This window comes from Trachurus japonicus, chromosome 20 (assembly GCF_045865225.1).
Source record: "Trachurus japonicus isolate A0001 chromosome 20, Traja_1.0".
NCBI classification, from domain to species: Eukaryota; Metazoa; Chordata; class Actinopteri; order Carangiformes; family Carangidae; genus Trachurus; species Trachurus japonicus.
In genome coordinates, this window is record NC_140926.1 from 26,065,441 (window position 1) to 26,092,104 (window position 26,664).

The 26,664-nt window shown below is 43.8% G+C and overlaps 1 protein-coding gene across 1 annotated transcript in view; it reads right to left on the reverse strand.

Moving 5' to 3' along the window:
* c20h18orf63 (chromosome 20 C18orf63 homolog) overlaps window positions 1–26,291 on the reverse strand; it is a 40,723-nt gene extending 14,432 nt beyond the window's left edge. The window contains exons 1-9 of the mRNA XM_085763477.1: window positions 26,097–26,291; window positions 23,489–23,617; window positions 23,150–23,228; window positions 19,076–19,132; window positions 18,883–18,994; window positions 3,150–3,191; window positions 1,729–1,805; window positions 1,444–1,556; window positions 45–141 (exon numbers count right to left, since the gene is read on the reverse strand). Coding sequence (XP_085619603.1) covers window positions 45–141; window positions 1,444–1,556; window positions 1,729–1,805; window positions 3,150–3,191; window positions 18,883–18,994; window positions 19,076–19,132; window positions 23,150–23,228; window positions 23,489–23,616 — 705 coding nt within the window. The 5' untranslated portion in view covers window position 23,617; window positions 26,097–26,291. The remainder of the gene's footprint in view (window positions 1–44; window positions 142–1,443; window positions 1,557–1,728; window positions 1,806–3,149; window positions 3,192–18,882; window positions 18,995–19,075; window positions 19,133–23,149; window positions 23,229–23,488; window positions 23,618–26,096) is intronic.
* Between the last annotated feature and the right edge of the window lie 373 nt (window positions 26,292–26,664).

The window sequence follows — 26,664 nt, forward strand, 5'->3', positions numbered from 1 at the left end:
GTGTGTGTGTGTGTGTGTGTGTGTGTGTGTGTGTGTGTGTGTACCAGGCGGTCCCAGTGGTTCTGCAGGTCTCTGTAGGTCCTGAACGGTCCGTCTCTGGGAAGCTGGCGGCTGATGGTGATGATCTGACCTTTCTTCATGCTAAACACACACATGCACACACACATTTGTTTAAAATAGCAATATGGTGTGTGAGTGTGTTGTGTCCATTACACATGTTAATTTAGTGAGAAAGAATAAAACTGTAGCAGGACATGAGGTGCCTGTGATTTGAAAGACATGCAGCTCCACCTGCTGGTGTTGGTGTGCACAACACAACACAACAAAACACAACACAACACGACACAACACAACCTTCCTGTCAATCATCCCTCTGTCAAACTTGTGTAGATAAAAACAAACAGTGCAGTTTTGCCTTTAAATTAAATAATAATCGATCAGTAAGGGCTGAGGAGTCACAGCCATCTGCTCCTCTTAGTTTAATACAGTCAGATATTAACCAATGTATTAATGTCATGTGATTATTTTATTTATAAGGTGGGTTACAGAACAAAATCTACCAGAATGTTTCCAACAATATTTCTATAATAATTCCCTTTATCCAGCAAGACAATCAAATCTGTCTCTGCCTTCGTATCACAGCAACAGGGGTGGAGGTGTACATCTGTGGAACAGCAGCCTACACACAACTCATCCTCACTACCAGCTGGTTTGAAAAGAAAATCAAAAGAAGCACTCTAACTTAATAAGCTCGCTGGTAAATCGTGTTGTTGTATTTCTGGTTTACAGATTTATTTGTTAAATATTTCTAGCTGTTCACAGCATGGGTTGTGTTTTTCATGGTTCTTTTTCTTGTTTTCTCACCTTAGCTGCACAGTCACTTCATAAAAACTATACAGTGTATTTGTGTGAAAAAATATTCTTTTACTGTAATATTTAAAATTCCCATGTGTTTGTTGGCACAAGTCACAGTAAAATGTGTGAAAAGCTGATCATTAGAAAAATGGTCCCTTCATCAACAGAACAGAACAAAAAAAACAAAAAACTGAACAGGATTTTAATCATATTTAGCTCAAATATCAATGAAAGCAACTCATTTACAAACTCTATCATTACTGAACTTTGTAAATCATATTTCTTACACTCTTGTCTTCATTTCATTTCATTTCAGTTGTCAGTTTTATTTATCTGGAGCTTTATCGAGATGTATTTTAAGAAAATCCCCATCTTATATTCACAGTTTCTATTAAACCTCATCTTCTTCAGTGAGTTCAACTCAGATCTGTCAAGTTCAAAACAAGTCAAAGTCAAACACATTTCCAAACACTGTGTGGTATGTGGTCTATAGACAACTGAAATAATTCTAGCAGCAATTTGCTTACAGAGGTATCAGAGGACAGTGATGTTGAACCTGTGGGTGTCCAGCAGGTGGAGCTGTCTCACCTGGGCAGGACGTGGCACCAGATGGCTCCTCCAGTGGAGGACGGGTTGAGGACAGATGTAGGATCACTGCAGAACCTGCTCAGCACCAGAGGAGGGAGGTTGAAGTCCTCCAGCTGTGGCGCACACACACACACACACACACACACACACACACACACACACTCCATCAGTACTCATAAACATGCCAGAAAACAAGATCAGATCATTTATGTACGGTAATTAAAACAAAACTAATTTTTTGATTATTGGAAATATGTAAATGAATAAAGAGAAAAGTGAGGTTACTGATGTTGGGGGCAGTCTGACAGTGTTGGCCTCAATGCTAATGCACAGCTGGTTCTTGCTGGTGTTCACCTCCATGCCTGATACACAGAGACACACACACATTATGATACATTATGAATTCTGATCATCATTATTAGTTGGAGCCAAATAGATACTTATATTATTTTTACAGTGGTGAAAAAAGTTTTAAGACACCCTTAAAATTTTACACAATTCCCTACGCATGCGGATCAGGATGCATCATTTCTTGCTGAAGAAACCCTTGGACGCCCAGATCTTGGTTTGTCTTCCAAGCTGCTGGTTGGCTCTCTGGATTTCTTATGTATTTTTATGAAACCAACTCAGTCCATTTCTTTTTGTACAGTCACAGCCAAAATACTAAACCAATCCTAAAAAATCCATGAAAAACTTAAAATTGATGGTTCACATGAAGCTTTCCAAACCTTTCTTAAATTTTCTTGTGACATATTCTACAGTATCACCTCTGCAGGCATTATAAATCCTATACTGACCTGAAATCACCTCTGTGTGGTCGTCTGCCTCTTTCACTCAGACAGGTTTCAGGTCACAGAAAAAATAGAGTTCACAAGGCCAAATCCACTATTACCCTGAGTGACCTTCAGCCACCAAACTACTTAAAGGGATAGTTCACCCAAAATTGAAATTTCACTCATTATCTACTCCCCCTCATGTGGACTGAGGGCTGGGAGAAGTTTCATTGTCCTCCGTGGCTTCTCTGAGTTACAGGGGGTCTCGGCGTAGCAGTGCATGTCCATATAACGGTTGCAAATGGATACCAACTGTCTTCGTAACAAAAAGACACACAAAAAACATCCAAATACCTCCATGCTGCTCGCATGTAATGTCCGTCTTGTATTGAAGCCCCGAAATGCGAAATTGTCTGGAAAAAAAATTAAATAAGTCTATATTTCAAGCTTGTTTGTAGTGGAAGCTTCTTGAAGCTCCTCTTCCCTTGTTCGTCCAAATTTGACGAACCGGGAAGAGGAGCTTCCGCTACAAACAAGCTTGAAATATAGACTTTTTAAATTTTTTCCGGAAATTTCAATTTTGAGTTAACTATCACTTTAAATAAGCTCCTTCCTGGAATTACTGAGACATACAGGTGGGCAACCTGACAACAGTATGTCTATATGGCTCTGACTGTCTGCTGACAGTGGAAGAGGTGATGAAGGAGGAGACATGTCTTATTTTAAAGCGTCTACTTGCTCCTTTACCTCTGTACAATGTCAATAAAGGTTATCTTGAATCTTGAATCGACCAATTTTATTTTCACTTTTTATTGTCGTTTTCGTTGTGCATTTACATGCACAAGAGGATGAAATTTTGTTTCTCAATCAGTGAAACACCATCAAAAAATAAATAAAATCTGTATAATAATAATTTGCTGCAGTGAAACTTACTGACGGCGTTCAGCCTCGCCCCCTCAGTCAGAAAATCCTTCCCTGAAAACAGAGCACATGTTAGTTCCATAAACCCATCATTTGAACAGAACTCAACTACTGTGCTTGCAAAGCATAATCATATATTGAGCTGCAGTGTTTGGTTAAAGTCTCATTGTTGGTGGGTTTGATGAAAGCAGAGGAAACGCATGCTGAGTCCACATGTTGCAGCTTCACCACAGCTCTGACGTTGTGCTTGTTGAGCATCATTGTGAATGAAGGTGCGGTGCATGGTTTGATCTGTGTGGTCTGAGACAAAGCTCCACATCAGGTCTAACTCCTCCACTCTGCTCTCTGCTCCACCAGCTGGCTGCAGGATGTGCAGCTCAACACCTTGTTGACAATTCAGTCCTGATGAGAGGGATCAGAGGTGAGGTATCACAGGGCCACATATGGAGACGGACAACACGCTAGGACTGTCACAACCAACTTCGCTATTCCAACAGAATTCAAATTATTTTAAAAATGAGAAAACTCAAAGGTGGAAACTGACGTTCCAACGTGTTCCTACAATTAATGTTGTGCGTTGCGGCGTTCAAGGTAGTGAACATGTTGATAAAACTATTTTGTTGTTGTTGTGCGTGACGTAGAGCTGCAGCTTCAAATTTATGAGCAGAGTTTTTTAACTGTCCGTTTATTCAGCTGGGCGGTGGTCTACGTGTTCCCACACTACACGCACACAGTCTTTCATTTATTTTTTATCGATTGATCCGCGGACCATGGAGAGCAATCGGAATGGATCAACTATGGAGGCTCTTGGAATTTCTTGGTTTCCCTCATCAAACTCATCAAATACACAATCCAACAACTCCACAACTATGAGATAATAACAGAATGTTACCAGACAGAGTTGTTTTAGAGGTAAATACAGAGTTCTTCTTCATAATATTCACTCGGTGTCTCGCTATGGGATGCAGCCTCCTGCAGCCCTGATAGAAGCATTTATCTCAATCCGCCAATCCTGATTGGCCGGTGGAAAGTGTTCATCCGCGTCACACACAGTAGTCCCACCTACTATAAACAGTGTGTGCGGATAACGCCCCCTCAATTCAAAACCTCTTCTCACCTTGAGAGCTTATCTCACATTGGAGCTTCATTAGTTTAACTGTCCACAAGACGGATCTTGCTAGCTTCCGTCACCGGACGCTAGTGTTTCTCCAGTGCCTATCTTTCTGTCCGTTCACACCAGACCGGATCGGTAGATTTTTCTTTTCCAGCCCCTCCACGGCGGATTTTTTCTCTCGACTCCCCTCCACGGACGCTCGAGTCGGTCGAGCTAGCTAGCACGCCAGCTACTCTCCTTGACCCCCACTAACACACCAGTTAGAAACGGTCCCCCCCTTTTTCCCGCGCGCACTCCAGCTCGTCGGCGAAATGGCGACCGCTAAAGACCCTCACGCCAGAGGAGACTCTCGGCCCTGTGACTGCGGGAACAAAATCTCGGGGAAAGACACCCACCTGGTGTGTAGTACCTGTCTGGGGGTTGACCACGCCAGGTTAGCCCTCGAGATTCCCGGGTCCTGTGGACACTGCAAAGTGTTCACAGTGAAGAGCCTCAGGCGCAGGCTAGCCCGCCAAGTTAGCCTCGCTGACCGTGACCCGTTTCTCCCCACCGCTGACCAAGGCTCAGCCGCGGAGGAAGACGTGGACATGTCTCGGGAAGTCCCGGAGACCGACTTCGACTGGGCCACCCAGTGCGAGCAGCTCCAGGTCCCCCCTTTTCCAGAGGAAGACGTGCTGGAGATCGGCCTTGTGGAGGATGACGACTATGCCTCGTTCCTCATATCAGAGGACGAGGAGGAAGACGACATCTTCGTGGCCCCAGCCCCGGCTGAAAAGCCGAAGCTGTCCCAACCTACCACCAGGGAGGAAGGCGGGGTGAGCTCTCCAGCTCCCTCCCTCCATGTGGACCTGCTCGACATGTGTAAACGTGCGGCAGAGAAGCTGGAGGTCCCCTGGCCGGTTGCAATAGCGGAGCCCACCCGGTCCCGCTATGAAGGCAAGCGGCTCCCCCTGGCCCGTAGCGCGGTGAAACAGCTTCTCCCTGTCTTCCCCGAGTTGCTGGGCGAGCTGTCCAAAACTTGGAGTAGCTGCCCGTACAGCAACAGGAGCCCCATCCCGGGAGCAGCATCCCTCGACTGCGAGGGGATGGAAGCCCAGGGTCTCCTCTCGATGCCTCCGGTGGAAGCCCCCGTAGCTGCGCATCTCTGCCCGGGCAGCACGAGCCAGCTATCCGCGTCCTCCTCCAGGCGTCCGACGCTGCCCAAGAAGCCCGAGCGGTTCCAGTCTGCACTGGCCGAGAGGGCGTACAAGGCAGCCGCCCTCTCGGCCAGGGCTCTCAGCGCTCTCTCCATCCTCACTGCCTACCAGGCAGAGCTGTTTGGGGCGTCCGCTAACGAGCAGGACCCCGACGCGTGGGAGGAAATGGCGGTGATCGCCGATTTGTCCCTCCGCATCCAGCGTGTCTCAGTCCAGGCCACGGGCAAGGTGATGGCGACCCTCGTCATTCAGGAGCGAGCGAGATGGCTCAGCCTCGCTAACCTGTCTGACAGGGAGCGGGACGACATACTCGACATGCCAATCGTCCCGGAGGGCATCTTCGGCTCCGCATTGGCCACGATGCAGCAGAGGTGCGAGGCGAAGAAAAAGGACAACGAAGCCCTGAAACTTTGCCTTCCCCGCAGAGCACCCACGCCTGCAAACCGTTTGCTGCTGCTTCCCAGCCGCCGCATTTCAGGATCCCGAAGCGGCAGCAACAGCCCGGCCCGCCCCCCCCGCCGAGGAGGGAGCCAGGAGCCGGCTGGCACCGAAAACCTCCCGCCCCGACCGCAGTCCCACCGCCGCCCCCGAACGCCGTGGCCTCGGTCCCCCAGGCGAGAAAGAAAAAGAGAGCGGCCTGACAGCCTTCCTCTCCCCGGGAACATCCTGTCGTTCCCCGTTGGCTTGTTCGTGTGCGTCCCGTGCCGCCGCTGCCCACTTCAGAGCCGGTTCGCGAGAGGGGAGACATCGCCTCGGAGGTTTGCGCTGTTGCGCCCCGAGGGAAATGTCCACAAGCACACACACACACACACACATGTTCCCAAAAGTGTGAAAATAAAAAGAAATCTGTCACAGCCAGGCCACGAGCCGAGGGTGCAGATAACAAAAAAAGCCAAAACAAACAAAACAAAACAAACAAACAAAAACATCCTGTCTATGAGCAGTGTGGTCACCGAGCCCTCTGCAGCTCTGCCCCCGGGATTGGGATCACCGTTCCCGCGGAGCAGAGCGACAGGCCCGGCTGTCCCTGCGGTGCCCACTCACGCATACGCAGTACAGCTCGGGGATTGTTTCCCCGCTCTACCGCAAGAGGGCGCCACAGCACCGCTGCTGGGACCTCCTGTGATGGAGCAGGGACTGCATTATGCTTCTCCGCTTTCCCTCAAACAGGAAAATTGGAAAGCAATCGCAGCTTCACCGTGGGTGTTACGCACAATTTCCCGGGGATACAGGCTCCAATTCGCCGCTGTTCCTCCCCGTTTCTCCGGCGTAATACAGTCACAAGCACAGGGAGAATCAGCTCGAGTCTTACAGGAGGAAATCCTCTCTCTGTTAGAAAAAAGAGCAATTTCTGTCGTATCTCCCGCACAGAGTCTGTCAGGTTTTTACTCCAGATACTTCCTCGTCCCCAAACGGGGGGGAGAGGAATCCGCCCTATTCTGGACCTGCGGGCTCTGAACAAATTTCTGCGGAAATACAAATTCAGGATGCTGACACACGCAGCACTGCTGCGTCTAGTAAGACCGAACGACTGGTTTTCGTCCGTGGATCTGAAAGACGCGTATTTCCACATTCCCATTTACCCCCCTCACAGACAATATCTCCAATTCGCCTTTCAGGGGGTGTGCTACGAATACCGTGTTCTTCCATTCGGCCTGTCTCTCAGCCCGAGGGTTTTCGTACACTGTAAAGAATTGACTGTAGAATTTACAGTAACTACCTGGCAAAAAAGTTGCCAGCTAATTCTTGTAAAATCGCAGTTTATTACTGTAAAAATATATTACAACATATTACTGTAAATCTTTTACAGGTTTTTGCTGTATATGAATTACATTAACTTACTGTTTTCTTTTTTTAGAAAACAGCAATTCAATGTAATCTAGTTTACAATTTTTTCTTGTATTCTAATAAATTACAGTAATTACCTGGCAACTAAAGTTGCCAGTAAATACCTGTAAATAAATAATGCAATATGTTGTTGTAAAATGTTTTTACAGTTAATATTGGTTTTTACATTAGCTGCTTTGCAAATTACAGTATGCAGATTGTGAATGAAACAAATAATAACACAAGTGTCAGAGCTGCTACAAAATACTTTTATTAAAACTTACAGCATTTTTTAAACAGATGTGCAAAAGATACATGTACAGTAACATGAAGAACAATGAAAGGGATAGTTCAACATTTTGTCAAATTGGCCCATTGCCATAATCCGTATAGTTATAGCAGTAGGTTAATTGCCTTTATTCTTCAGTAAAAGCTGTTTTTAGATCAGTGGAGCAGAGACGTGAGCTGCTCATCTACCGTTATGGAGTAATGGAATTTCTTGGTTTCTCTCATCAAACTCATCAAATACACAATTCAACAACTCCACAACGCTCTGGTGGACAAGTTGTGACCTACACATTCACCACGCTATGAGATAATAATGTGATGTTACGAGACAGTTGTTTTCAAGGTAAATTCATGCAAAACTGCTGATGCGCTTCCCTGTCAGGAGCAGTTTTTCAGCCAGCAGTCGCTCTCTTTGCCTCAAAAATAACTCTGTCTCATAACGTCACATTATTATCTCATAGTGTGGTGAATGTGCAAGTCACAACTTGTCCACCAGAGCGTTGTGGAGTTGTTGGATTGTGTATTTGATGAGTTTGATGAGTGAAACCAAGAAATCCCATGAGCCTCCGTAGCGTAGCTCTGAGTAGCTCACGGCTCTGCTCCTCCGATCTCAAAACACTTTGCACCAACAAATAAAGGCAATTAACCTACTGCTATGACTATTGGGATTATGGCAATGGGCCAATTTGCCAAAATATTGAACTATCCCTTAAACAATAAAAGAACATCATCAAAAAATGGAGTTTACTTGAGGTAACTTGGATACAAACTGAATCCCAAATAAACTTTCACTGCAACAGACTGCATAGTCAAATGAAAAAAAATATTTTCACCTGAAAATCCCCTTCACCTCTGTGTTTTACTTCAGGTCTTCAGTGGTGGCACTCACTGCATGTGGCTTGCCTTGGCATCCCTCCACCTGTAGCTAAAAGATGCACAAGTTGCAAAACACAAATGCTGAATTAGCCTCACAGTCATTCACACATTGACTCATGAAGTACATTAAACAGGGTTCCTACAGGTTCCTTCAGGTTAAATTCAAGTCTTTTTAAGACCTTTTTAAGACCATTTATATAAAAATGTAATACCTATTTCACCGCCCTACCGGCAAAGAAAAGTGAAATCCTCAAATTTCAGAGCGTTTACTGTAAACTAACTGTATCATCCCACTATTTTTCTGCTCTTTGTGCTCTGCTAGGGATGTAACAATATCAAAATCTCACAATATTACAACACCACAATAACAAGCACATTATATTTATTGCAGTATCATAAGGCATCATAATATCAAAATCTCACTGTATGATAATACCATATAAGCTCCACAGTACAAGATTTATTCCACTATCCATAAGTCAACAAGAAGAACATTGATCCAAAATAATTGTGGTTGACAAATGAAACTTTTGACGAAAAATGCAATATGGAGAAGTTAAATACAGCACAACTTTTAAGACCCAGAAATCAAAATTCAAGACCTTTTCAAGTCTTTTTAAGGTATTATTTCCAAATTCATAAATTCAATGCTTTCAAGTCTTTTTAAGACCCCGCGGGAACCCTGATTAAAGCAGGTGACAATGGAGCAAGAAAACCTATGCCAGAGTGTACACTATCAGCGTTGTAAATTATCACCTACGAGTGGCTGGTAAAATCTGAGCATTCACTAGCCATTTACAGGTGGACAAAAAAGTTCATTTTGCACTGTGTGTGTGTCTGACTGACAGAGAATGTCACTATTTTCTCGAAGAGTTAAAATATTTACCCTGTGAAATGACATAGCATACTGCTTAGATATTGTAGATCTAGTGTCACCTTTTTTCACATGAAGTTAGAGTACACTGCCATAAACTGTCTGGTAAAACAAATGAGTGGCTGGTAGACAAAGGTCAACTTAGTGTTTTTATTTATTTTCTAAATGAGATTACTGGCTGTAACAAACCCAGGGGGACAAACGTTGTGTGGCAGTACATGAAACACATTGTAACTTGCATCCAAAGAAAAGAAACCTTATGCATTGTGTGTTTTCATGTTGCTTTGTCACAAAAACTGTAAATTGTAGGAAATGTTTTTACCTCAAAATCCCCTTCAGTAGTGTTTGGTCACTGTGGTCTTCAGTGGTGGTGCTCACTGTGTGTGGATCCATCTAGCTCTGTAACAATATGATGCACAAATTGCAAAACACAAGACAAAGGATTTTATTTACAAATTGTTGCACTGCAATAAAGAACATGCACATTACTATTACACTTTTCTTACCACTTAGCAATAATAAGAACTTCTGTTCATACAGGAAATAAACATTTTGCCTACATTGTCTAACGTTAAATTAAATTTATTTAGCTTAGCTGCTAGTTAACTTAGCAGCTAGTTAGCTCCTCTGGCTCAGTGTCCAGAGGTGGCAAAAGTACTCTCTTACTTTCTACTTACGTCGAAGTACAGGTACTTGTGTAAAAAAGACTGTAAAACTTGAAGTAACGTTACTGAAAGTTAACCGAATACAACTTTCTCTGCTGACATCAACGTTAGCTGTAATGCTACCTTCACTGGCTTGTGTTAGCCTGTTTATCGGAGAAAAAAATACGATGTGAAGACGATGCAGACTGTCCTCGTATTAAATGCTAAATCTGTTTTAGCTAAAGTTATTGGAAATTACCGTCACTGAAACAAACATTACTCACCAATCCGCTGACTTCTTAGCCTTGCTCTGGTGACAGGCTCCTCCATTGCTCCTCTCCTCTCGGAGGTTCTAACTGCCGAAATTCGAATATTAACAGTATTTACCTGTAATTCACATCATCTACAGGCCAGAACACACTTGCTGTAAATTTTACAATATGTAACCGCGGAGTTATGCAGCAGGTTACTGTAATTAGTTTTGACCCATGATGCATTGCGGTATACAGTTAAAAATTGTAAAATGACAAAACAAGAAGATACTGTAAAATTTTACTGTAATTTTTACAGCAATTTGTTACAGTGTACGGTGCACAGAGGCAGCCGTCTCCCCGCTCAGACGCCGGGGCATACGGCTGGCCACATAATTGGACGACTGGCTCCTGTTGGCACAGTCAGAACAGGAGGCCATGGTTCACACACACATTGTGACAAAACATCTAATGGATTTGGGCTTTGTGATCAATACGGAGAAGAGCCAACTCTCTCCCACACAGGAGATAATCTTTCTGGGTTTATCCCTGCGCTCCGTGCCATTCACAGCTCGCCTCTCGGAGGAGAGAGTGAAAACTTTCAAAGCTTGCCTCGCGCACTTCCGTCGACACAGGTCCGTCCAGTTCAGACTGTGTCTTCGGCTACTGGGTCTGATGGCCTCAGCCATCCTCGTGATCCGTCTTGGCCGCCTTCACATGCGGGAATTTCAGCGCTGGGTCGCTTCACTCAGGCTAGATCCCGTGCGTCATGGCGCACGGTGGATAACGGTCACGGCGGATTGCGTGACGGCTCTGCGCCACTGGCGGGCTCCGTCTTTCCTGTCTCAAGGGGTGTCAATGGGCACTGTCTCGTCCAGGAAAGTGGTCACCACGGATGCCAGCCTATCCGGCTGGGGTGGTATTTACGAGGGCAGGCCTGTGAGAGGACGCTCTCCAACGTCTTCACATAAACTTTCTCGAGCTCTCGGCTGTGTTTCTGTCTCTGAAACACTTCCTCCTGTTCCTCTCGGGCCATCACGTCCTGGTGAGGACGGACAACACAACGACAGTAGCGTATATAAACCGTCAAGGCGGGTTGCGCTCTCGTTTGTTGCACACTCTGGCACACAAACTGATCCTCTGGAGCAGTGTGCACTTTCTCTCCCTGAGGGCGACTCACGTCCCGGGGACCCTGAACGCAGGTGCCGACCTGCTGTCCAGGGGCGCGCCGATATACGGGGAATGGATGCTACACCCGCAGGTCTTGGAGCAGATATGGGCGCGCTACGGGCGCGCCAGGATAGATCTGTTTGCGTGCAGAGAAAACGCTCAGTGCGAGCTGTTCTTCTCTCTGCGCACTCTGAACGCTCCCCTGGGCGTAGACGCGCTAGCGCACGCTTGGCCGCACGAGCTGCTCTATGCGTTTCCCCCACTGGCCCTGATACCCCCCACTCTCGCCAGAGTGAGGGAACACAGCCACAAGCTGATCCTGATAGCTCCACACTGGCCAGCGATGCACTGGCTGGCAGAGATATATCGGATGCTGTGCGCCCAGCCTTGGCAGCTGCCGGTGCGCAGGGACTTGCTGTCGCAGGGAAGGGGGACGGTGTTCCACCCGCACCCGGAGCGACTGCAACTGTGGGCCTGGCCCGTGAGTGGCTCAATCTGACCACTGCCGGGCTCCCTCAGAGTGTGGTTAACACTATCCAAAACGCCAGGGCTCCCTCCACTAGGTCTCTGTACGACTCTAAGTGGGGAGTGTTTGAGCGGTGGTGTCTTGAACGGGACCACACCCCCTTTCAGTGTTCTGTGCCAGTGATACTGTCGTTTTTACAGGACCTGATTGATAAAGGAAAAGCCTTTTCCACGGTTAAGGTTTATCTGGCGGCTATAGCGGCTTGCCATATAGGATTTGGGGACAAATCAGCAGGGCAACACCCTTTGGTGTGCCGGTTTATGAGGGGCGCGCGCAGGCTTCTCCCTGTCTCCAGACCACTATTGCCTCCATGGGATCTAGCGGTGGTTTTGGAGGGGCTTAAAGGCCCCCCATTTGAGCCATTGCTGGGAGCAAGTCTCAAACACCTGTCCCTTAAGACAGTGCTGTTACTGGCTCTCGCCTCTGCAAAGCGAGTGAGTGATATCCATGCGCTCTCTGTGAGCCCTGTGTGCACTCAGTTCGCCCCGGGGAATACGCGTATGGTTCTGAAACCCAACCCGGTCTTTGTACCTAAGGTGGTGGGTTCATGGTCCCCGATTGAGCTCGCAGCGTTCACCGCTCCTCCAGGTGAGCAGCGAGCAAACATGCTGTGTCCGGTTCGAGCTGTGCGCTCTTATATGAACAGGACACAGAGCATCAGGAAGAACGATCAGCTCTTTGTCTCCTGGGCTGAACCCCGAAAGGGACAGCCAGTCACAAAGCAGCGCCTCGCCCACTGGGTGGTGGAGGCTATAGCTTTGGCATATAAGAGCAGAGGTCTGCAGCCACCGGCGGGTTTGCGCGCGCACTCTAGAAGAGAAGAGAAAACCAGCACCCTCCAATCAGCTCCTTTTAACTTTTTATTGTAGGACAGGCAGGCAGGACAGACGTTTCGACCGAAGTCTTTTTCAATGTAAACACACAGGTGCCAGAGGTGGGAGATAAATACCCTAGAGGCTAATTGAACCAGGTGTATGACCCTCAGTCATTAGACCTCCTCACAGAAAATACACATGAACACACATAAGGCCCACAGGGCAAAACATCAAAAACGAAGGGCTACAAAATACCCTCCAGTGTACAAGAATACAAAAATATATACATTAAATATTAAATATTAGAAAAAATGTCAAGGCACCAGAGCCACCATGGAGCCTTACATAACATGAAGCATAATGACACTTACAATGAAAAACAAGGACATAAGGGCAACAGTGTCTCATGTTAATAAATAAATATCTGACCCCCTCCACATTAAGTGAAGGGAGGGGTACTCAAAAAAGCCTCGAAACAGAGACCACAAAACAGACCCAAACAAGCCTCAAAAAGATACCACTGAATTAGTGTTGTCACGATACCAACATTTTGGTACCGGTATCGGTACCAACATGTTTTTCGATACTTTTCGATACTTTTCGGTACTTTTCCAAATAAAAAGAGAACACAAAAAATGTCATTATTGACTTTATTTTAATAGAAAATCTTAGAACTATAACATATGCATCAGTACTGAACTCTTCCTAAATTAAATCATTAGTGGTCTGTTTAAAAATGATTATCAACTGCGTTATTTGAGGTCTGAAAACACTGCATCATTTTTTGTTATTTTGACCAGTTGTAATTTTTGGGAGAAATTGTTCTCAGTAGTTTATAGAATGAAACACAAACGTTCATTTTACACAAACACACACCTATTGTTTCCCATATGCAGCGCCACAGAATCAAGACCAAGCCCCCCCACCCCCCCATCAACGCAATATCGCTCCGTTAATTCATCTCCGCGTAGCGCTGTTCACTCACTCACTCACAGAGAGAGAGAGAGAGAGAGAGTGAGAGAGAGACAGAGACAGAGAGCATGCCAGTGGTGATCCGCGGTAAAAACGAACTTATCAACCAGCTGTCTGCATTAATTAACGAGTCTGTGGCGGCCCGTCTCTCTCGCGCGCGGCGCGCACACACACACACAGACACACACAAACACAGGCACATGGACAGGTGGCGCTGTAACGGTAATAAAAAAAAGCACCTTGCTTCTTTTGTGACTCGCTCACTCACTCGCCTCGGCTCAAATTACAATGCGGCGACTTCACGCGGCGACGTCACCGCTGCTGGCGGCGCAAAATGAAAGTACCGGTCCCATCTAAGCGCAGTATGGTACCGTTTTAAATGCGTCAGTACCCCGGTACCACTCTAGTACCGGTATACCGAACAACCCTACACTGAATATAGACCCCGTAAAATTCAAACCGCTGGTCAAAGTACAAAAATATTTTTTGAAAATTGTTCGTATCGTATCATTTAAGTATAGAATGAGAAAACGCTACAGTATAGTATGCAAAAAATTTATCTACATATAAATATCAAATCTGACAAGGCGCAAGAGAGACCATAGTAGACCTTTACATTAACACATAGCCTCATAACATTACAGCGCAAACAAAGACGTCGGTGCCTCAATCTGACAGTTGTAATTCTGTGTATTAGAACCCCTCTACAAGGGGTATACAAAGCAGAGACCAGCAGGCCTCTAAAATAGAGACTGCTGACCAATAGTAAGTTACAAGTCCGTATACATAAATCACATTAAATAAAACAATTTAAGAGCAGTTCTTCATTCATTCCCCTAGGATATTCTGTCTGTAAGTTATGAATCCAGAATGCCTCCCTTTGCAAAAGTGCTTTTTCCCTGTCCCCCCCTCTTTTTAGTGGTTTAACTTCTTCAATACCTTGGTATCTTAAAGAGCAGACATCATGGCCTGCTGCATTAAAGTGTCTTGCTACAGACGATTTTTCATCTTTATTTCTAATGCTGCTCTTATGTTCGCAGATACGGGTCTTGAGCTCTCTTTTAGTCTTCCCGACGTAGCATAAGCCACAGGGGCACTTTAACAAATAAACAACATACTTAGTTTTGCATGAAATCCTGCCTCTAACTCTGAATTTTTTCCCAGAATGTGGATGTGTGAACACCTCACTTTTAATCATGGCATTGCAGTGTACACAGTTACAACAGGGGAAATTGCCACTGGGTAAACTAGACAAAAAATGTTGTGGCTGAACATAACAGTCGGCTCTGACAAGCTTCTCTCTCAAATTTGGGGCCCGTTTTTGGGCAAAAATAGGAATATCTTTAAAAACATGTCCCACAGTGGGATCACTGGACAAAATATGCCAGTGACTCTTGACAATGTTCTTGATTTTAACAGAAACATTAGAGAAGGTAAAGGCACACACAATACTAGAGGTGGGAGTAGGGGTGGGAGGGGGGGATTTTGATGTCAACAAGTTTTTTCTTTCTAGGGACCTAACTTTTTGTAGGCACCTATCAAGGGTACACTTATCATAGCCCCTTGATAAAAAACGGGCACACACCTCTGCCGCTTGTTTCTCGAAAGCAGTGTTGGAGCTGCATATTCTCTTAACTCTGAGTAACTGGCTGTATGGTAACCCTCTTTTTACGCCTGGAGGATGGTAACTTGTAAAATCTAGAACACTGTTTGTATCGGTTTCTTTTCTGTATACCTTGGTATTAAGTTTTTCAGATTTTTGAACATGTACATCCAGAAAAGAAATAGAATCTCTGCTGAACTCCAGAGAAAACTTAATGGAGGGCACCCTAGAATTGATATACTCTTTAAACTCCTCCAGTTGTTCTACCGTGCCAGAAAAAATGAAAAACACATCGTCAATATAGCGATACCAGCATATTAGAAAAGGAAAAAATGGATTCTTATTGTAAACAATTTTGCGCGCACTCTACCCGTGGGATGGCCGCGTCCTGGGCTTTATTTAGGGGAGTGTCTGTGCAGGACATTTGTTCAGCAGCGAGTTGGTCCTCGCCTCTGACTTTTGTTCGGTTCTACATGCTTGACGTGTCAGGGCCCTGCGTGGCTAGCGCGGTCCTGGAGTCTTAACTGGAACCCAGGGACCCTCCCCACTGGCCGGTACCTGTTCGATAAACTGTCTGGCAATACGGGAGCTACCATATCCCATAGCGAGACACCGAGTGAATATTATGAAGAAGAACGTTTGGTTATCAAACATAACCTCAGTTCTTAGAATAATATGAGCGAGGTGTCTTGCCAGACGACCCTTCTTGCTGGGCGGTGAGAAGAGGTTTGCTTATTGAATTGAGGGGGCGTTATCCGCACACACTATTTATAGTAGGTGGGACTACTGTGTGTGACGCGGATGAACACTTTCCACCGGCCAATCAGGATTGGCGGATTGAGATAAATGCTTCTATCAGGGCTGCAGGAGGCTGCATCCCATAGCGAGACACCTCGCTCATATTATTCTAAGAACTGAGGTTATGTTTGATAACCAAACGACTTCTTGATGAAATACTGTCTCTGACAGGAACGCGCATCAGCGGTTTTGCATGAATTTACCTCTAAAGGTCACAACTTGTCCACCAGAGCGTCAACCCAGTGTGCATGTGTTTGGACTGCAGGCTGAAGAACCCAGAGTGAACCCACACAGACACATGGAGAACATGCAAACTCCACCCACAAAGGCCCCGGGAATCAAACCCAGAACCTTCTTGCTGAGAGGTGAGAGTGGTTCTTGTTAATCACTTCATCATCGTGCCGCCCCACAACAGAAAACATTCAAATGCTCTCCAACCACACACACCCTACACACACACATCCAGAGTGGGTCCAAGGTTAAGGCCTGATCAAATGTTGCTACACCCAGCTGTCCCTTTGATCAAAGACTGACACGCATGCGCGTACACACACACACACACACACACACACACACACACACACACACACACACACACACACACACACACACACACACAAACACACACTGCAGCCTTGACCGTGATAAAGCACAAACATCCAGTATGGGAGCAGTGATTACAGGTTGGACTTTGCTGTGAAGGCAACACTCTGCAGAAAACAGACACTGGACGATCTACTCCTAATCTATAATCAATAATATCTATAGACTCATAATCAGAGGGTTTCAACAGGGAGTTTCTGAGCCAGTGGGTTTTTCTGAGCAGGTCTTTCTGCAGACCATTATCTGAGGTCGGGCTGTGGACAGGCCCAGTATGACCAGCTGCTGGAGTCGTTGCCTGGAAACCACTGAGCCATACGCACGCCAGCCAAGTTAAGTTGGTAAATAGACAGTTATACACACACACACCCACACATTATTCTATTTTTATTTATTTATTTATTACTATTTTTTTTTTGTCTTGTTTTGTTCTTGTCTCCTCTCTGTTTGTCTATTTGAAGTCTTGTTTGTATGGTACTGTTATTTGTTAGTCACCCACGTTGCACCCCTGTAGTAATTGATTGTATGTCTTTACAATATATGGCACTATTAAAAAAAAAAAAAAAAAAAAGTTGGTAAATAGACTGTTGCACAAGTTCTAGGCTGTAGGCTGGTGTTTAGAATGCAACATGCCTGTCATCAGAAGACAGTGGCAGTGGTAGTTAAATACTACACCGGAGGAACCTGTCACCTGTGGTTTGTGATCGGCAGCGCCGGTACACCTGCATCTTTCTTTGTGTTTTTAACAGGTGGAATACGTAGCAGAATTGACATGATCACAACTCACATTAATCCAGCAAAGAACTGTTTCCATCAGCATTTGTCACATAAACTTTGTATTGATCAAATCTAATGAGATCGACCGTATTAACTTTGTATCGATATTCATGACGTTTAAGCGAATTCTACTGTTTCCATGGCATTTTTAATTCCATATTGCTTAATGCGAATAAAAACGTGTGGATGGAAACATGGTTAATTACATGGTTGAATTAAAAAACATCTTCTGGGCAGACTGAAGGCTACAGTGACTCGCTCTCGGAAAATCACAGGTTGGATGAGCTAGCTGGTTAGCATGCTAACTTCACACTAATGTTTCTCTCCACCTCAACAGACAGCTGTTGGTGAGGAAGAGATGAAGTTTGATCTTCCTGACTGGACAGTCAACAGGTTGTTACGGACGGGTTAGGTCTTTTTCCTTTCTATTTCTTTGTTTCTTTGGAGCTGGTTGTGCTGACATGTGATGCACAGCTGTCACCATGGTTACTGTGACGTCACCTCCGGCGCAGTCGGTTGGCGCGAGCGATGATTGTTTATCTAGTCCACCTGGAAGACGCCGCAAGAGAGACTGAACCGCCATGAGACCGGCGAGCATTCACCTCTGGTCACCAGCCAGCTCTGTGTTTCTTTCCTTTTTCTCTTGCATCGCGTTGTGGTGGAACAACAACCGGTTTTGCACCTTATTGTCGTCTCGCCGTAACACAGCTACTAATGCTAACACTAGCTACCGTATGTACTGTAGAGAGAGAACTTCCAATCCAATTATTTCAGATGCAGCAATATCAGACAGTGGCACAAATTCACTCATTCCAAACATGGCACATGTCAAAAATCATCAATGACAGCCTGAGCAATATTTAAAAAGAAACTACTGTTAAAATTAACAGAACATCAAAACATGGTTTGACTTTTTAATTCTGCTTTCCTAGCGCCCCATGTTTTTTTAATTTTTCTTTTCTTTTCTCTTTTTAGTGTTTACTTGAACTTAATTTATCTGTACCAGTCATGCTTTCTTTTCTCACCTCTTTTCGTTTATTTATTTATTTAGTGGTGTTATCATTACTACTACTTTTATTTTTACTACCAACATCTTCCCCGTATTTTTCTTTTTTTTCCTTTCTTTTTTTTAATTTAAATTTTGTTATTTCTATACCTTGCACAAGGTATGTGATTATTATTACTTGACTGTGCTTCAATTATTTGTTAGATCAAGGTGAGGTCATGTTATAAGCCTTTCGGGTTTCAGACCTCGCCTGCACATTTCTTTTTCGTATCTTTCTTACTAGTAAGAGAGATAAGTAAATGTTTTGTTTTATTTTTTATGTGCAAATAAATAAAGTCTAAAAAAATAAAAAATAAAAAATAAAATAAAAAGTCTAAAGCAGTAGCAGCAGACACAGAGAAGCAGTACCAGAGATGAGGTAGAGTCCTGCTTTGTTCCAGCGGGGAGCCAGTCTGGTGATCAGAGAGTAGGACAGACAACACTGGAGGACACCAGGGAACACAGGCTGAGGACCGCCCACCTGGAGAGAGACAGAGGAAACAAAGATATGTAGAGTCCAGTGTGTAAACTATCTGTCCCTCTGTCCATCACTCTGTCTCACCTGCAGACGGCGTCTCTGTCCAAACACCTGGACGATGCCTCTCTGGAAAAATGGGACCTAGAAGACAACAGCTTCTCAGTTAGAAGAGTGAGACACTCATGGAGTGTGTGTGTAGATCAGGAACACAGGGAATGTCAGGAATTCAGTCCAACCATTTGGCTGCATGTCTCTGCTTGGCTTGTGTTGGCACCAGAGCTACACACACACACACACACACACACACACTAATTAGTTCACATTATAACTGGTCATGTAAATAGAGAGTAGTTCCTATTGTGTGACTTCATGACTGAACTCTGTTTCATGTGGCACTCAAGGATTAACGATCACTTGTATGAGAGTGAAAAGTGAAATTGTCAATTATTTGAGAGTGTAGCTGCATGAGTTACTCATCATAATTCATTAGGCTGTTTTCCACATGATGTGTTGTGATTGAGTTTGAGTAGTATTTTCCTTTCTGGTTCAACCAGTCTAATATCTATTCTCTGTGTGTACCTTTCTAAAATTACATGTAAAGAGAGAAAAACAACAAGAGGAGTCGAGCCACAGGTCAAAACAGGTGAGAGCTGAGCTTCGTCTCCTTCAGTTTCATGTCTTTTTGTAGAGGTTTGGTCTCAGAGACTCTGAATTCTGATTCCCTCTCATCTTACTGGGCTGTGAAAATAGAATTTTTAGACTTTAGACTTTTATTGTCCCTTATTGGGGATTTTTTTTCCCACACAACCTCTTCATTCCACCACGAGGATAGAGCAAGCACACAAACACATAGTACAACACATGGACATGAGTGAACACATCAACCAACAATGAAGCCAATTATCATGGTTTTGCATTGGTTCATTAACATACCATCCACAGTCCTTGTTCAATAATCTTGCACTGTATTATATAATAATACTGTTTGTATTGGTTTTGTTTTGTATCATTGTCTACTTGTAGTGTTGTATGGACAGCTCTCATTTAGTGTTATTGTCTGATGGATTCTGTTCTCTACATGGATATGTTGTGTTTCTATGGATGTCTCCACCTTTGTGTCCTTGTTTTGTGTACTTTAATGGCCTGAGGTCTTTTTAACATCACGCCGGAGGACACAGTTGTAAATTAGCCTTTGAACAGAAATGTTCATTAATATACACTGTCCTCTAAATAAATAGATAAATAAAATGTTAGTTTAGCAACATATACCCAACATCAAAAAAGGAAACACTCTGGACAGGTCACCAGTCTATCACATATAAACATAAACAAAGTCATTTAACAAAATAAGTGTGTAATGTTCTTATTAATACACACTGGTCACACTGAGTCTGACCTCTAGCCGAATCTCATCTGTCCCACCTTCAGTCCAATTGGACTTTTCAAACATTTCACATTTGCAGAAGTTCTGTCCAGGACATGGAGGGACAACCTGACACCAAGATGTCCTCTGAATGACTGACTGTCAGAGCACACAACTAAAACAGCTCATGACTAAACATGACAACTTTGACTAGTGATGTCAAACATCAGGAGACTCCATCAGTGTACCAACTACTGAGGACAGCGTTTCCATCCGGTGACAGTCACTGATGCTGTTCAGCACAGAAACACACAAACTACAACAGCTCTTCTATTTCCAGTCAGAGTCTGAATGTGAGCTGTCACTTCTCTCAAACTGTCCATCAAACCCTCTGAGACTGAGCCCTGTCCCCCAGAGGGAGACTCACAACACGCTCCCAGAGGAGACACCAACAAGTCAAGTCTGTCTGCCAAGACGGAAATCTGTCTGTGTGTGTGTCTGTCTTCCTGTGGGCTCCTGTGTGTGTGTGTGTGTGTGTGTGTGTGTGTGTGTGTGTGTGTGAAGTGTCTGGCGTGCCTGAGTTTGCGTGTGCAGAGCCTGATGTGTTCGTGCAACGTTTCTACAGTGAACAAACGTCTTGTGTCAAAACCTGTTAATCTGTCAGTGAGTGACAGGCTGAGGTTACACACACACACACACACACACACACAGAGGCATAAGTGAACTAAGCGCCTGCTTAGGGCCCCACAGCCACTAGGGGCCCCCCAAGCAATTACAGTAACAATAACAAAAAATAAATAAAATATGTTTTGCATGTATGAGTAATGATTTCAATATGATCAAAGATATATTATTGTACAAAAACCACAATTTTATGTCAACAGAGTGCTGCTGCTGACGTAGCCTGCCTACTGCCTCTCTTCGCTGCACCGGTAATGTGTGCCTCCTGCGGTGCAGTGAACACTGCGCATCCAAAGCGCACGTGGTTAAAGGCAAAACAATGTTGTTGTTCTCCACTATAGTTTTAACTTGATGGTATATGAGCGGTGCAATAAGCACAGGCTGCCTGCTATAAAGCCCTCATTCAGAATCACTCATGGCCGCATGGGAAAATAGATCCGTTAGCAATATGCAGTCTTGGACACCACTGTGTCTGTTTATAACAGACCTGCAAACTCCAGAGAGTAAAAAAGGTGACAAGGTCCGAAAAACCAAACCAACCCCCCCCCCCCCCGGGAGAAAATTTTTGTGATTTTAATATGCAAGTTATGCTTTTTGGAGTGTTCCCAGTTAAACAGAGAGCAAATCTCTCATTAAAAAGACAGCTTTGAGAGAATAAGTACACCTCAATCAGGTGGGGTCAGCTGCAGAAAATGTTCACATTATTTGACTAAAAATTATGCATCACTTTGGATGACCACATGACCTGTGGCTTTCAGCTTTCTATGATTATATTTAGCCTACTGTTTACAGCTGAGAATATCAGGTATTGTCCCCCCTCCATTAAATACAGTGCTGTGAAAAAGTATTTGCCCCCTTCCTGATTTCTTACTTTTTTGCAGATTTGTCACACAATGTTTTTATTTATTTGTATAATATTTTGATGGGCAGCCATCTTGGGAAGGTTTTCACCACTGTTCCAAGCTTTCTCCATTAGTGGATAAAGGCTCTCACCATGGATCACTGGAGCCTGGATGTGAAGAGTGAAATTGAACCAGCTTTCCAAAAAAAATAAAAAGGTTTATCAAAGTTAGTTCATGATTTAACAAGAGGGGGCAATTACTTTTTCACATAGGATCAGGTAGGTTTGCATAGCTTTTTTCCCCTTAATAAATGAAATCATAATTTAAAAAGTGCATTTTATATTTACCGTACTTCGGTCATCTTTGTCTAGGCTATTAAAAGTTGTTTGATGACTAATAACAAGTTTGAGTAAGAAATCAGGAAGGGGAAAATACTTTTTCACAGCATTGTATGTAGCCTGGGGGTTGAAAATCACAGCACATAAAATGAGTGTGTATCACGTCTTTCCACATACGTTCTTCCTTCGCCTTTCAAACGGAGCAGAACCGGTCTGACAGAACACCAGCGGTAGAAGCAGGTATGGAGCTGTGTGCCGCGAACGTGCATGAAAAAACAAGCACGGCGAATGTGCGGCGCGCCGCGTTGCATAACTCGCGCCCACATTGAAAGTATGTGAGCAAAAGACGCTACAGCTGAATGGCCCCGATGCACACACACACGCTTATCCAAGGCGCCTGTCATCATAGTTTTAGTCACGATTCACGTAAACGACCCAGTTGACCAGAAAAACGGCGATTATAGCCGAAAGGTGACTAGTTTGCAGGTATGTTATAAATTGCTTTTACTGTAACTCATTCTGAACTGTCCGTGCTGACCCACGGGTGTTGAAGCCCTGACCCGATGCATTCATTCTTGGTCTGAACCTGGCCAAAAAAAATAGAAGACACAAGACATATTTTTGGACCGAAAGCGTGTCAAACTGACCAAAAATAACCAAATAACCACTAGAAATCAACACATTTTAACACAATATTGAAAAACTTGAGACTTCAATTCAACCATATAGCTCAAAGACTTTAGTGAGCATTGTCATTCTCCTGCTTTAAAATGAAAAAAGGCCAACAGTATGGACCTTTTTTGTGTTGATTTCTAAAACATACTGAGAAAAGACTAAATGTCTAAAAACACCAAACATCATGGTTATTACAGGGATGTGTGTGTGAGGGATTCAGATAAACAAACAAACACATAAACAAGAGAACATCTCTTACAGCCATGACCACTGTGATGTCAGTGAGGGAGTCCAGAGCAGGAGAGGCCAGGATGTCAGGGTACAGCAGCACCAGCTCTCTGCACACACACACACACACACACACACACACACACACACACACACACACAGTTGCTCAAGGGTAGATCCACAGGACTGTTGTGTGAAAGAAATACACTTTTGTCCTTCAAACTGACTGTGAAATCACAGATATTCTGGGTCAAGTTCACTTTACAACATTGAATGCAATGGATGGATGGATGGATGGATGGATGGATGGATGGATGGATGGATGGATGGATGGATGGATGGATGTGATGTGATGTGTCATGTCGTCCACCTGCAGGTCTTGATCTGTTTGCTCCTTGGTTCCTCGCCCTGCTCCTGCAGAGTCACAGTGATACAAAGCAGCTTCTTCAGGTCTGGAAGCCCAAGGAAAAACAACGACTGTTGGACTCCTCCACTCATCCTACACACACACACACACACACACACACACACACACACACACACACACACACACACAAAACATGAGAAGAACAGCTTCAGGGTCAGTTTTAGTGCCAACTTCCAGAGATTCTCATCACCAATAGGATGTAACAAGGATGACAACATACATAACAACATGTTGTATCAGTGAATGGTATTTATTTGACTGATAATCAACAGCTGTGAGGATAAAAATGGGCACAACACTTATCTAAAGACATAACATCACATATCTGAAGGTAAACTGAGGTTAAGGTAACTAACGTTACACAGTATTATACAACAAGTAGTTCCGACCAAGCAATCTGATTGGTCGATAAGACATTTAGAACGTGCTCAAATCAGCATTACAGCACGGCTGACTTATCACTGAAAATATTACTTCGCCATGTCATGTTGTTTACACATCTCCATGGCAACATGGACTTTTCCCCCTTTTATTTTGAAAAACGTCATTTATTACTCGTGAAAATAAATCACAAACTACATTGACCTCCTGTAGGTTGTTCCTGTCAGCTGCCAAAGTCACATTTATAGAACAATTATGTTATTTTATTTTTTGTTAATATATTGTAAACTTCCCCGTTACAGCCGAGAGGATTGTCTCCCTCCCATGTGTGTAACGTTACAAAGTCGGAGAGACACGAGTTGTGATCGCGGTGAATATGTTTTTTAAAATATGGCCTGGAGCTGAATATTTCATTGGATAAAACGGAGGTGATTACCTGTATGTTTCTCTCTCTCCCTCTCTCTCGCTTGCGTCTTTTGGGCTTTTAAATAATCTGGAGTAATCGTTTGTCTTTCTCTATCAGCTGTGTCGGCGACACGGCGCTATAACTTCATTTACATGCAGAGTTTGCGGTTGTAGAAGCTACATATGTGAAAGGAAAAAAACGGCATCTTTGTTATAACTTGGGCGATCATTTGTGCAGTGTTGATTTAGTTCAGGAAAGTCCGAGACCACGTTAAAACATGAACGTCAGCTCAGAGTTCACTCATCTGGGACTAGAAAATCATTTCTGTTGCTAGGTCGTTACTAAGGTTCGGACTATTTGCTGTAGAGGTGAACTAGGTTCCATTACACATAGGAGTCTACTGACGTGACTGATTGTGTTTCAGTTATTAGTCAGACCCCATTTATTTCCATGGAAACGGGAAGCACACTCGCAAAAAACTTTAAATTTTGAGAGCAAAACGTCCATCAACATGAATATTTATTTAATTATACGCTCTATTTTGTTGGTAATTGTTGTATAATCGCAATATTACCCTCGAGGGTGTGCTTAAACGTAATTTGAGCAATGACGTTAAAGCACACCCTCTCGGGTAATATTGCTTAAGTGACGTCTAACGTTTCTATTTTTCACTTCCACTTTCTGTAGCTATAAATTACAGAGAAGATTAATGTTCAAGCTGAACTGTGCAGCGGTGCAGTCAGCAGGGCACATGGTTTTAGTGGCTCTTCTCCCTAACTGGATCTTTTTTGAGTTTGAGCTAAAACAGAACTGTCATCATAAATATGTAACAGTAACCAGCAAAAGTCCCAGTTCCCTCACTTTGCTCTTTGGTAATCAAGATTTATAGACAAAGATATTCATAAACCGTCTTTGATATAGATACTAGCAACAACTAGCTAGCTCTGAGGCAGCCCCACTCACCTCTTTATGTCTCCGTGAGCCTATAACCACCAGCCAGTTCACAAGATGTTGCAATTATCTGTTGACAGGGTGTGAAAATGAATTTCCCTTATGATTACAATAAAGGCATTCTATCTTATAGAACGGAAATTACAGTTTAACGATGGTAACTGTACTTAAAACACGGTTTAACAAGGTAATAACAAAACGTTATTTTAACTAAAGATGTTAGAGGACGGGGAGGAGGTCTCACTCAGATTAAATTTACACAAACGATAACTCTGTCATAAACCAGCTTCATGTATTGTCCTGAAGTGGCTCCAGGTCTAATCGTTTGGTCTATATGATTTTTAAGGGTATTTTAAAACCAAGTAACATAAAGGGAAGGGTCCAAACAAATTCAAATCTTTCAAAAGTCGAGGCAAATTATAAAAAAAAATAATTAGTAAAGATCTTAAACCATAACCTAGTGAATTGTGACTAAATTCATTTGGAATGTTTTGACTCCTGTGTCTAGAGACCTCAGCCCTTATTGATATTCAGAGTGTATTTTAATGATGTCCACAGGTGCAAGCTACACTCAGTAAACTGGGTGATTTTTCTGCTGTGAAGTGACACACTGCAGTTTCCTAATCGATCTTTGGTTGTGAGTCGGCGGGAAAGAGCCAGGGAAGGTAATTACTTTTCTGAACAATGTGCAAATATATCTCACTTATTTGCAAGTTGTAGGAGTCAGCTGGGTGTTGATAATAAAACCAGACCACCAACTCACTCCTCGGTAACCGACGGGTGGGAATAATAACCCCTCATTACGTGACATACGTGAGATAAGGCCTTTGCTCGCGTGAGAAGTCCGTTTCCTTGAAAGCTGCTGAACTTACGTGAACTTTAGCCTCGTTTTCTCCCACAACTCGATGTTGACTGGCACGGTGCGGACCAATCAGAGAGTCCCAGAGTTCAAGGTAAGACAGAGAACTACCAATGGCAGAGCTAGGACGACGACGGGGGCGGGATCCACACCCTTGCCAGGGTCTTCGTAAAGCTAATGAAAACAAACACGGTCTGACCGGAAATAACACTGTAGCCTTTCCAAAATAAAGTTTCTCAAATCACAGTAGAACTCGCATATACGATTCACATTAAAATATCATTTCTTTGTGTTGGAATGATTTATTTTCTACTTAATGAGTTGCTTACTATTGGAATTAGGAATCTTTTACAAATTATTACTTACAAAGTCCTGTAACTTGCCAGATTGTGTCAGGCTGACTGACTACACTAACACAAACTATCATACAGGTAGATATTAGTTATTGCAGGAAACACTTGTAGCAAACCTGCGCGCGTTACATTTTCTGGTTATAAAGAATACTTGATACTGTGCGATTAA